The sequence below is a fragment of the Aegilops tauschii genome, chromosome 3 (genome assembly GCF_002575655.3).
Source record: "Aegilops tauschii subsp. strangulata cultivar AL8/78 chromosome 3, Aet v6.0, whole genome shotgun sequence".
Taxonomy (NCBI): domain Eukaryota; kingdom Viridiplantae; phylum Streptophyta; class Magnoliopsida; order Poales; family Poaceae; genus Aegilops; species Aegilops tauschii.
In genome coordinates, this window is record NC_053037.3 from 127,481,861 (window position 1) to 127,491,950 (window position 10,090).

Below are 10,090 nucleotides of genomic sequence, written 5' to 3' on the forward strand. Positions count from 1 at the left end.
CAAAATTCAAATTTATCAAACAAGCAAAATGAAATGTTCAAAGTGTGCCAAATATACCAAAACTAATTATGGTGGTGACCCAACACTTTTGAAATTATTTAAATGCCCTTTTGTGAATAGAACAGGGACTAAAAACAATTATTAAATGCCTTTAAATAATAAACAAATATAAACCTATTTTTATTAAAGTGAGAAATTGTCTGTGGCAGAGGCTTAATTATTAATACTAATTGAGGGGCTAGTGTTATATCTTACGAAACAAAAAAATGAAATAAAATAAAACTAGATAGAAAACGGGAAACTATAAAAAAGTAAAAGAAAAGAAAAGGCCCCCTCCCCTGTTTCCCTGGGCCTAGCCCAGCTCCCCGCACCGGATGAACCCCCCATCTCCTTCCTGTTCATCGGTCTCAGACCGCTACATGGCGTGTGCTCCCACCGAGCCACCTCGTCGACGCCGCCCCAGCGAGGGGATAAGGCCACGCCCCACCCCGCGGCGCCTCGCTCTCCTCATCTCCCCTCCCCACTTGCCCCCTGGCTCCCCCACTCCTTCCCTCTCTCCCTCTCCACAGATCTCCCCAGCCCCAAGCACGGGCATGGCCGCGCCACCGCCGTTCCCATGGCCGGAGCCATCCCCGACCCGCGAGGATATGATCTAGAGCTCCGTCGACCTCGTCTGCATCGCCTACAACCTCCAGTTCGAGCTGAAGCCCTCCACAACCTCGCCATCTGGTCGTCTTCCCCGCCACGGCCATGGCGCCATCGCCGTCGATCTCCACCACCAGCGCCTCCCCGTGGTTCCGAGCACGTCCACGACCTCCCTCGCAGTGAGCCGCGTCCATGCCGCCTCCTTGCCCCCTCGATTTGTTGCCGTAGCCGTCGTTCCCGAGCACACCCGAGTTCTCCTGTACGCGTACGTGTGTGTCGCGTTGCTGCTCCTTGCCGATGCTGCTTTGCACTGCTGCCGCCTCCGGCTACTGTCGCGCTGCGCCGCCCTTGCCCGCGCTCGGCGCGCCCCGCACGCATGCCCCGCCGCCGCTACCGCTCCCCACCTGCAGCCACCTTCGCCCGCGCCCATCCGCCCCTCCGCTGCCTCGCCGGCGCTTTGCGGCCCGCGTGTACTGCGGCCGCCTCCTCTGCCGCGCCACCACGCCCTCCCACGCTCGCACTTGCCCGCGGCCACCTTCGGCGCCGGCGTCGCACTGGCGACCTCGCGCGTCCTCTCTCCCATGGCCGTTTGGGCGGGCAACCACGCCCAGGCGCCCGCAGCCCCGCTCGCTCCGGCCGCACCCGCTAAGCCACCCGCCCCGCTAGGCCCCTGGGCCTCTGACGACGGGGCCCCACACCCCTTTTCTGTAAAAAAGGTTAAAAATCATATTAACAAATAATAATTAATTAATTAGTTAAATATTTGATTAACTTAATTAATTAATCTTAGTTAACCTAGTGAAGTAGATTAGTTAATTTAAAACTACAGTTAGCTGGATGTGCCAATGACAAGTGGGACCCAAACACTATTGACCTTTTGACCAGTCAAATGTTGACTGGGTCAACTCTGCTGACTGTACCACTCCTGGACCCCATTGGTCATACACTCAGGCTAGTGTAGAGCTAGGTGACAAATGTTTATTCTGTTTTTAATTCGAATTAATAATTAATCCAGAAATTGTTTAAATCTTTGAAAATTCATAGGAATTAATCCGTAACTCGGTTGAAAAATTTTTATACATGAAAGTTGCTCAGAACGACTAGACGGATCTGAATACGTGCTCCGTTTGTCCGCCACACGTCCCTAGCATAGCGAACATGCAACTTTCCACCTCCGTTTCATCTGTCCGAAAATGCCTAACTCCGAGAAAACTTTCCGGATGTTATCCCCCTTCGCCGGTATCGTGTAGCACCGCGTTAGAACACCCCTTGCCCTGCGTGTTACCGCCGTCATGCATCTGTGTTGCACCTGTTTGCATTCTATTTACTGTTTCTTCCCCCTCTTCTCTCCGCTAGACCCCGAGACCAGTGCTGATGCCCCTATGATCGACTACATCGACGACGACCCTTCTTCCGTTTCAGCGGAGCTTCCAGGCAAGCCCCCCCTTTGATCATCCCGATATCGCCCATTCTATTATCTCATGTTTGCATTAGATTTTGCTATTGTAATTGATTGCTCCTATTCTGATGCATAGCCTGCTTTTGTATCTACTATTGTTACCTACCTGCTTATCCTAAACTGCTTAGTATAGGTTGGTTAGTGATCCATCAGTGACCTCCACCTTGTCCTTGTTGCCCCTGCTTCATCAGCGATGACTCGATCAACGTGATCGATGACCAGAGCCCGACACCTCACATCACATCACGCCCCTTTTGTTGGTCGACTCTGCAGAGCTACTATCGAGTGCCGAGGGTGATCCCTCATAACGCACTCCTGATTATAATTCTGTAGTGTAGCTATTCGGTCATGGTCATCGAGGGTGATTTCCTCTTTCACCATTCCCGATACGGCTCTGTCGTTCAACACCTCAAGTGTGAACCTCGAGGGTGGTCCCTCTTATGTTCACCTTGATGATTACATTGAATGGAATCCACCGGGGGCGATTCCTCGGGGTTTCCCCTTGATGTCTGGACACACAGTTACCTTGACTTTACTGGACACCGTTGTGAAAGCCGGGCGGGCCCGGAGAGCACCCGTGCGATGTGACAGTGGCGTCTAGCTGTTTAGCGGTATCACCCGGGAGGGGGTGATAGCTCCGGACTTGTCCCGACAGCCGTCACTACTTTAATTGATAATGCACTAACAGGTTTGGGTATTTGTTCTGAATTGGCCTTTGGCCTTTACGCACTAACCACCACGCGAGAATAGTTATGGGCCTCGACGTCGCAGTATCAGCCGAAGCTTTGTCAGACGTCCAGTTCAGCATTGTGGCTGGGCCGGATCGTGCCATCCACTTCACGGGTGGTGCTGGTATCCCCTTGCGCACAACGACCCGGAGTGCAACGGGCGATGGGCCCAGACCCCGGAGTGCTTAGGATGTAGACCGGCGGGGACCTCTCTGCTAAGCCTAGGTAGGGCTACGACGTGTTGATCTTCCGAGGCCGGGCATTGACCCCAGAAAGGTGTGTCCGGCCAGAGTGGTTGAGTGTGTTGGAAAACGTGGTGCACCCCTGCAGGGAAGATATTTATTCGAATACCGTGTCCACGGTAATGGACGTTCATACTTATATCTTGATCTAATACAACTAGAAATGGATACTTAAGATATGTGGCTCCGGGATTGCTTTCTCGCAGGGAGTCGAGGAAGGATCTCTCGGCATTAATGTTACAACATGCTTGTTAATTAAACTGCTATTCTATACTCTTCTACATGCTGCAAGATGCTTGGAGCTGCTTGAAGATGCTAGTCTTCGATAGGCTAGGCTTTCCCTCTATTCTGGCATTCTGCAGTTCAGTCCATAGACACAACCCTTCCTTTTGATACCAATGCATACTGAGTATAGATCTGATGCTTGCGAGTACTTTGGATGAGTACTCACGGTTGCTTTGCTACCCCCTTTTCCCCTTTCTTCCTTCTTTCCGGTTGTTGCAACCAGATGGTGGATCCTTGGAGCCAGATGCCACCGCCGACGAATACTACCACGTGAAGACCGCCGATGACTAGGAGTAGTTAGGAGGTCCCAGGCAGGAGGCCTTGCCTCTTCGATCGTTGATGTTTGTGATAGCCTTCTTATGGCGAAACTTGTTTAACTTATGTCTGTACTCAGATATTGTTGCTTCCGCTGACTCGCTTGTGTATCGAGCTATGTATTCGAGCCTTCGAGGCCCCTGGCTTGTAATATAAATCTTGTATTATTTTAATTTGTGTCTAGAGTTGTGTTGTGAAATCTTCCCGTGAGTCCCTGATCTTGATCGTACACATTTGCATGTATGATTAGTGTACGGTCGAATCGGGGGCGTCACAAATTGGTATCAGAGCCGACTGCCTGTAGGAACCCCCTTTCCAACTCCTTGGCCGAACTTGAGTCTAGTCTTTGAAAAACTGGTTTACTAACATGGCTGTGTAGCTTACAGGCCCACGTCGCAATTGGGTGGTATTAGGATCTTTTACTCCTCGTCTATACTCTGGGACTCTGATCTCTCCTCTATTCGGGATAAATGATTTTACTAACTCAAACATTCGGTTCTCGTGATCACATCCACCTGGAGGTTTTTGTTACCCTTTCTCGAATTGAGGGCCAAGATCTGCTTCACAATGTTCACTGACCTCAGGATCCTCTTATCGAGGACACCCTGCGTCGTCACTTTCAAATCCCTCGTTCTAGAGGTTTCCCTGACGTTGATGTAGCCTTTGCTATGTCCGTTGTTGAATCCCTCCATCGCGTGCATACGTGCCGCCTAGTATGTCTGTGATGTTTCTCTTATCCGAACTCTTATGAACACGTGTAATTGGCTTTATATATGTATCAGTATGTCTTTATTGACTACTGCTTGGTACATACTGCACCTTTCCTCATTGTTCTGATTACATCATGAATGACTCCATACACTTGCTTCACCCCTTGCTAAACTACCCCTGTTGCTTTTAAGCAGGGTGATTAGACCTGCTAGTTATGGCCGTGGTGGCGACAATCCGCCAGCTCCCGAATACATGGCCGGAATGATACAACAGTTTGATGTTGAATCGCCAGTTCCTGGTACGAGTGATAGCTCAGTTCCCATGCCCCAATATGAATCAGCAACCAACCCCAGTGACACTGCAAGACTTTGTACATCTCAACCCAACCATGTACCGCGGCTCAACTCACCCTCTTAATACTGATGACTGACTCCGTGACATCACTTTCGAGTTGGAGTCTACTGATGTAGCCCCTACCAACTATGTCACCTTCGCGACTTACTAGCTGAAAGGTCCCGCCGCTCAATGGTGGGACAGCCATAGGCGTTCCTTGCCTGTTGTAACCGCCATCACTTGGCCAGAATTCCAAGTTGTATTCCGCGGGCCAATGTCGAACCACCATGGTTAGTCGCAATGTCCCTGTTGCACTTGGAGGATTGGAATTCCATGTTTCCCCCATTGTTTTGAAGTCTTCCAATATTGACCTCATTCTGGGAATGGAATGGTTGAAAACCCATACCACTTCTATCAATTACGCCATTAAGACCACCCATCTACTACATCCTTCAAGTGAGATAGTATGCTACCATGCTCATCTTGTTCGAAATGCCAAAGCACATATTTATTCCTTGAATGCGTGAAATGCTTCTCCTCTTGTGAGAACCGAAAACGCTCCAGTGGTTTGTGAATTTCAAGATGACTTCCAAAAGAACTACCCAGTCCATGACCGTGAACCTGTTGTAGTTAAGTTTGCACTGAAGTTGTGGCTGCATTTCCTTTTTGGTACTCGTTGCTAGATCTTCACCGACCGTCGAAGTCTGAAGTAATTGTTTACTCGGCTAGATCTGGATCTCAGTCAGCAACTATGTATGGAAACAATTACAAACTATGACTACGGTATTTATTATATCCCTGGCAAGGCTAATGTCATGGCCGATGCCCTGAGTCGCAAGTCTTATGCAACAATCCCAAGGCTTCTAAAGCTCAACCCCTGCAAGATGATCTCACTTACAGAGAGCATCTGATCTGCGTTCTTTGTCAAGCTGAACGTCGCACCCGTCAGGGGACTATCAAATTTCTTAAAGTTTAGTGGTCAAATCATTCTGAAGATGATGCCATTTGGAAACTCGAGGATCGTCTTCATGATGAATACCCCAATTTTGTTTCCTTCTACCTCCTAAATCTCGGGACGAGATTTCTTGTAGTGGAGGAGAATTGTGACGCCCGGATAATTAAGCTACAGTAATCCCATGTTAATGGTGCCATGTCATCAGCATCACTGTTGCTAATCCTCGGTTGATCCAAGTCACAATCCAAATTCAAATCTAAAATAAAAGTCCAAAATTCAAATTTATCAAACAAGCAAAATAAAAGGTTCAAAGTGTGGCAAATATACCATAACTAATTATGGTGGTGACCCAACACTTTTGAAATTATTTAAATGCCCTTTTGTGAATAGAACAGGGACTAAAAACAATTATTAAATGCCTTTAAATAATAAACAAATATAAACCTATTTTTATTAAAGTGAGAAATGATCTGTGGCAGAGGCTTAATTATTAATACTAATTTAGGGGCTAGTGTTATATCTTACGAAACAAAAAAATAAAATAAAATAAAACTAGATAGAAAACGGGATACTATAAAAAAAGTAAAAGGAAAGAAAAGGCCCCCTCCCCTGTTTTCCTGGGCCTAGCCCAGCTCCCCGCACCGGATGAACCCCCCCATCTCCTTCCTATTCATCGGTCTCAGACCGCTAGAGGGCGCGTGCTCCCACCGAGCCACCTCGTCGGCGCCGCCCCAGCGAGGGGATAAGGCCACGCCCCACCCCGCGGTGCCTTACTCTCCTCATCTCCCCTCCCCACTTGCCCCCTGGCTCCCCCACTCCTTCCCTCTCTCCCTCCCCACAGATCTCCCCTGCCCCAAGCACGTCCATGGCCGCGCCACCGCCGTTCCCATGGCCGGAGCCATCCCCGACCCGCGAGGATATGATCTAGAGCTCTGTCGACCTCGTCTGCATCGCCTACAACCTCCAGTTCGAGCTGAAGCCCTCCACAACTTCGCCATCTGGTCGTCTTCCCCGCCACGGCCATGGCGCCATCGCCGTCGATCTCCACCACCGGCGCCTCCCCGTGGTTCCGAGCACGTCCATGACCTCCCTCGCAGTGAGCCGCGTCCATGCCCCCTCCTTGCCCCCTCGATTTGTTGCCGTAGCCGCCGTTCCCGAGCACACCCGAGTTCTCCTGTACGCGTACGTGTGTGCCGTGCTGCTGCTCCTTGCTGATGCTGCATTGCACTGCTGCCGCCTCCGGCTACTGTCGCGCTGCGCCGCCCCTGCCCGCGCTCGGCTCGCCCCGCACGCATGCGCCGCCGCCGCTACCGCTCCCCATGCCCACCTGTAGCCACCTTCGCCTGCGCCCATCCGCCCCTCCGCGGCCTCGCCGGCGCTCTGCCGCCCGCCTGTACCGTGGCCGCCTCCTCTACCGCGCCACCACGCCCTCCCACGCTCGCACTTGCCCGCGGCCACCTCCGGGCCGGCGTCGCACCAGCGACCTGGCGCGTCCTCTCTCCCATGGCCATTCGGGCGGGCAACCACGCCCAGGCGCCCGCAGCCCCGCTTGCCCCGCCCGCACCCGTTAAAATACCCGCCCTGCTAGGCCCCTGGGCCTCTGACGACGGGGCCCCACGCCCCTTTTCTGTAAAAAAGGTTAAAAAATAATATTAACAAAATAATAATTAATTAATTAGTTAAATATTTAATTAACTTAATTAATTAATCTTAGTTAACCTAATGAAGTAGATTAGTTAATTTAAAACTGTAGTTAGCTGGATGAGCCAATGACAAGTGGGACCCAAACATTATTGACCTTTTGACCAGTCAAATGTTGACTGGGTCAACTTTGCTGACTGTACCACTCCTGGACCCCATTGGTCATACACTCAGGCTAGTGTAGAGCTAGGTGACAAATGTTTATTCTGTTTTTAATTCGAATTAATAATTAATCCAGAAATTGTTTAAATCTTTGAAAATTCATAGGAATTAATCGGTAACTCGGTTGAAAAAGTTTTATACATGAAAGTTGCTCAGAACGAAGAGACAAATCTGAATACGCGCTCCGTTCATCCGCCACACGTCCCTAGCATAGAAAAAATGCAACTTTCCCCCTCCGTTTCATCTGTCCGAAAATGCCTAAATCCGGGAAAACTTTCCGGGAGTTATCCCCCTTCGCCGGTATCATGTAGCACCGCGTTAGAACACCCCTAGCCCTGCGTGTTACCGCCGTCATGCATCTGTGTTGCACCTGTTTGCATTCTATTTACTGTTTCTTCCCCCTCTTCTCTCCGCTAGACCCCGAGACCAGTGCTGATGCCCCTATGATCGACTACATCGACGACGACCCTTCTTCCGTTTCAGCGGAGCTTCCAGGCAAGCCCCCCCTTTGATCATCCCGATATCGCCCATTCTATTATCTCATGCTTGCATTAGATTTTGCTATTGTAATTGATTGCTCCTATTCTGATGCATAGCCTGCTTTTGTATCTACTATTGTTACCTACCTGCTTATCCTAAACTGCTTAGTATAGGTTGGTTAGTGATCCATCAGTGACCTCCACATTGTCCTTGTTGCCCCTGCTTCATCATCGACGACTCGATCAACGTGATCGACGACCAGAGCCCGACACCTCACATCACATCACGCCCCTTTTGTTGTTCGACTCTGCAAAGCTACTATGGAGTGCCAAGGGTGATCCCTCATAACGCACTCCTGATGATAATTCTGTAGTGTAGCTATTCGGTCGTGGTCATCGAGGGTGATTTCCTCTTTCACCATTCCCGATACGGCTCTGTCGTTCAACACCTCAAGTGTGAACCTCGAGGGTGGTCCCTCTTACGTTCACCTTGATGATTACATTGAATGGAATCCACCGGGGGCGATTCCTCGGGGTTTCCCCTTGATGTCTGGACACACAGTTACCTTGACTTTACTGGAGACCGTTGTGAAAGCCGGGCGGGGCCGGAGAGCACCCGTCCGATGTGACAGTGGCATCTCGCTGTTTAGCGGTATCACCCGAGAGGGGGTGATAGCTCCGGACTTGTCCCGACAGCCGTCACTACTTTAATTGATAATGCACTAACAGGTTTGGGTATTTGTTCTGAATTGGGTCTTTGGCCTTTACGCACTAACCACCACGCAAGAATAGTTATGGGCCTCGACGTCGCAGTATCAGCCGAAGCTTTGTCAGACGTCCAGTTCAGCATTGTGGCCGGGCCGGATCGTGCCATCCACTTCACGGGTGGTGCTGGTATCCCCTTGCGCACAACGACCCGGAGTGCAACGGGCGATGGGCCCAGACCCCGGAGTGCTTAGGATGTAGACCGGCGGGGACCTCTCTGTTGAGCCTAGGTAGGGCTACGACGTGTTGATCTTCCGAGCGGCATTGACCCCAGAAAGGTGTGTCCGGCCAGAGTGATCGAGCGTGTCGGAAAACGTGGTGCACCCCTGCAGGGAAGATATTTATTCGAATACCATGTCCACGGTAATGGACGTTCAGACTTATATCTTGATCAAATACAACTAGAAATGGATACTTAAGATATGTGGCTCCGGGATTGCTTTCACGCAGGGAGTCGAGGAAGGATCTCTAGGCATTAATGTTACAACATGCTTGTTAATTAAACTGCTATTCTATACTCTTCTACATGCTGCAAGATGCTTGGAGCTGCTTGAAGATGCTAGTCTTCGATAGGCTAGGCTTTCCCCTCTATTCTGGCATTCTGCAGTTCAGTCCAAAGACACAACCCTTCCTTTTGATACCAATGCATACTTAGTATAGATCTGATGCTTGCGAGTACTTTGGATGAGCAGTCACAGTTGCTTTGCTACCCCCTTTTCCCCTTTCTTCCTTCTTTCCGGTTGTTGCAACCAGATGGTGGATCCTTGGAGCCAGATGCCACCACCGACGAATACTACCACGTGAAGACCGCCGACGACCAGGAGTAGTTAGGAGGTCCCAGGCAAGAGGCCTTGCCTCTTCGATCGTTGATGTTTGTGTTAGCCTTCTTATGGCAAAACTTGTTTAACTTATGTCCGTACTCAGATATTGTGGCTCTCGCTGACTCGCTTGTGTATCGAGCTATGTATTCGAGCCTTCGAGGCCCCTGGCTTGTAATATAAAGCCTGTATTATTTTAATTTGTGTCTAGAGTTGTGTTGTGAAATCTTCCCGTGAGTCTCTGATCTTGATCGTACACATTTGCGTGTATGATTAGTGTACAGTCGAATCGGGGGCGTCACATCTATGTTGACACAAGAAAAAAATTGAAAGCAATAAGAGGCAATGGATATCGTTTCGTCCCCACAGGTGGGACATTCCCTACCGAAAACCATCATGTTTGTTGTGAGAAGCTCCGGTTTGTGAGAAGCATATACCCAAACCTGCCCCAAATGGGACAAAATTTGTACCACGGCATATTGATGCCTCTCC

At 50.0% G+C, this 10,090-nt stretch overlaps 1 protein-coding gene across 1 annotated transcript; it reads left to right on the forward strand.

Moving 5' to 3' along the window:
• Positions 1–433: 433 nt before the first annotated feature.
• LOC120975403 (uncharacterized) lies at positions 434–3,873 on the forward strand. Its single transcript, XM_040401984.2, has 3 exons — positions 434–824; positions 2,002–2,079; positions 3,583–3,873. Exons 1-3 carry the CDS (start codon positions 617–619, stop codon positions 3,648–3,650), a joined length of 354 nt encoding a protein of 117 aa, XP_040257918.1. The 5' UTR covers positions 434–616; the 3' UTR covers positions 3,651–3,873.
• Positions 3,874–10,090: the final 6,217 nt, after the last annotated feature.

Coding starts and splice junctions, on each gene's coding strand:
- LOC120975403 (XM_040401984.2), top strand. CDS start 617: ATGGCCGGAGCCATCCCCGACCCGCGAGGATATGATCTAGAGCTCCGT. Junction 825..2,001: donor CGTCCACGACCTCCCTCGCA/GTGAGCCGCGTC, acceptor TCTCTCCGCTAG/ACCCCGAGACCAGTGCTGAT. Junction 2,080..3,582: donor CGTTTCAGCGGAGCTTCCAG/GCAAGCCCCCCC, acceptor TGTTGCAACCAG/ATGGTGGATCCTTGGAGCCA.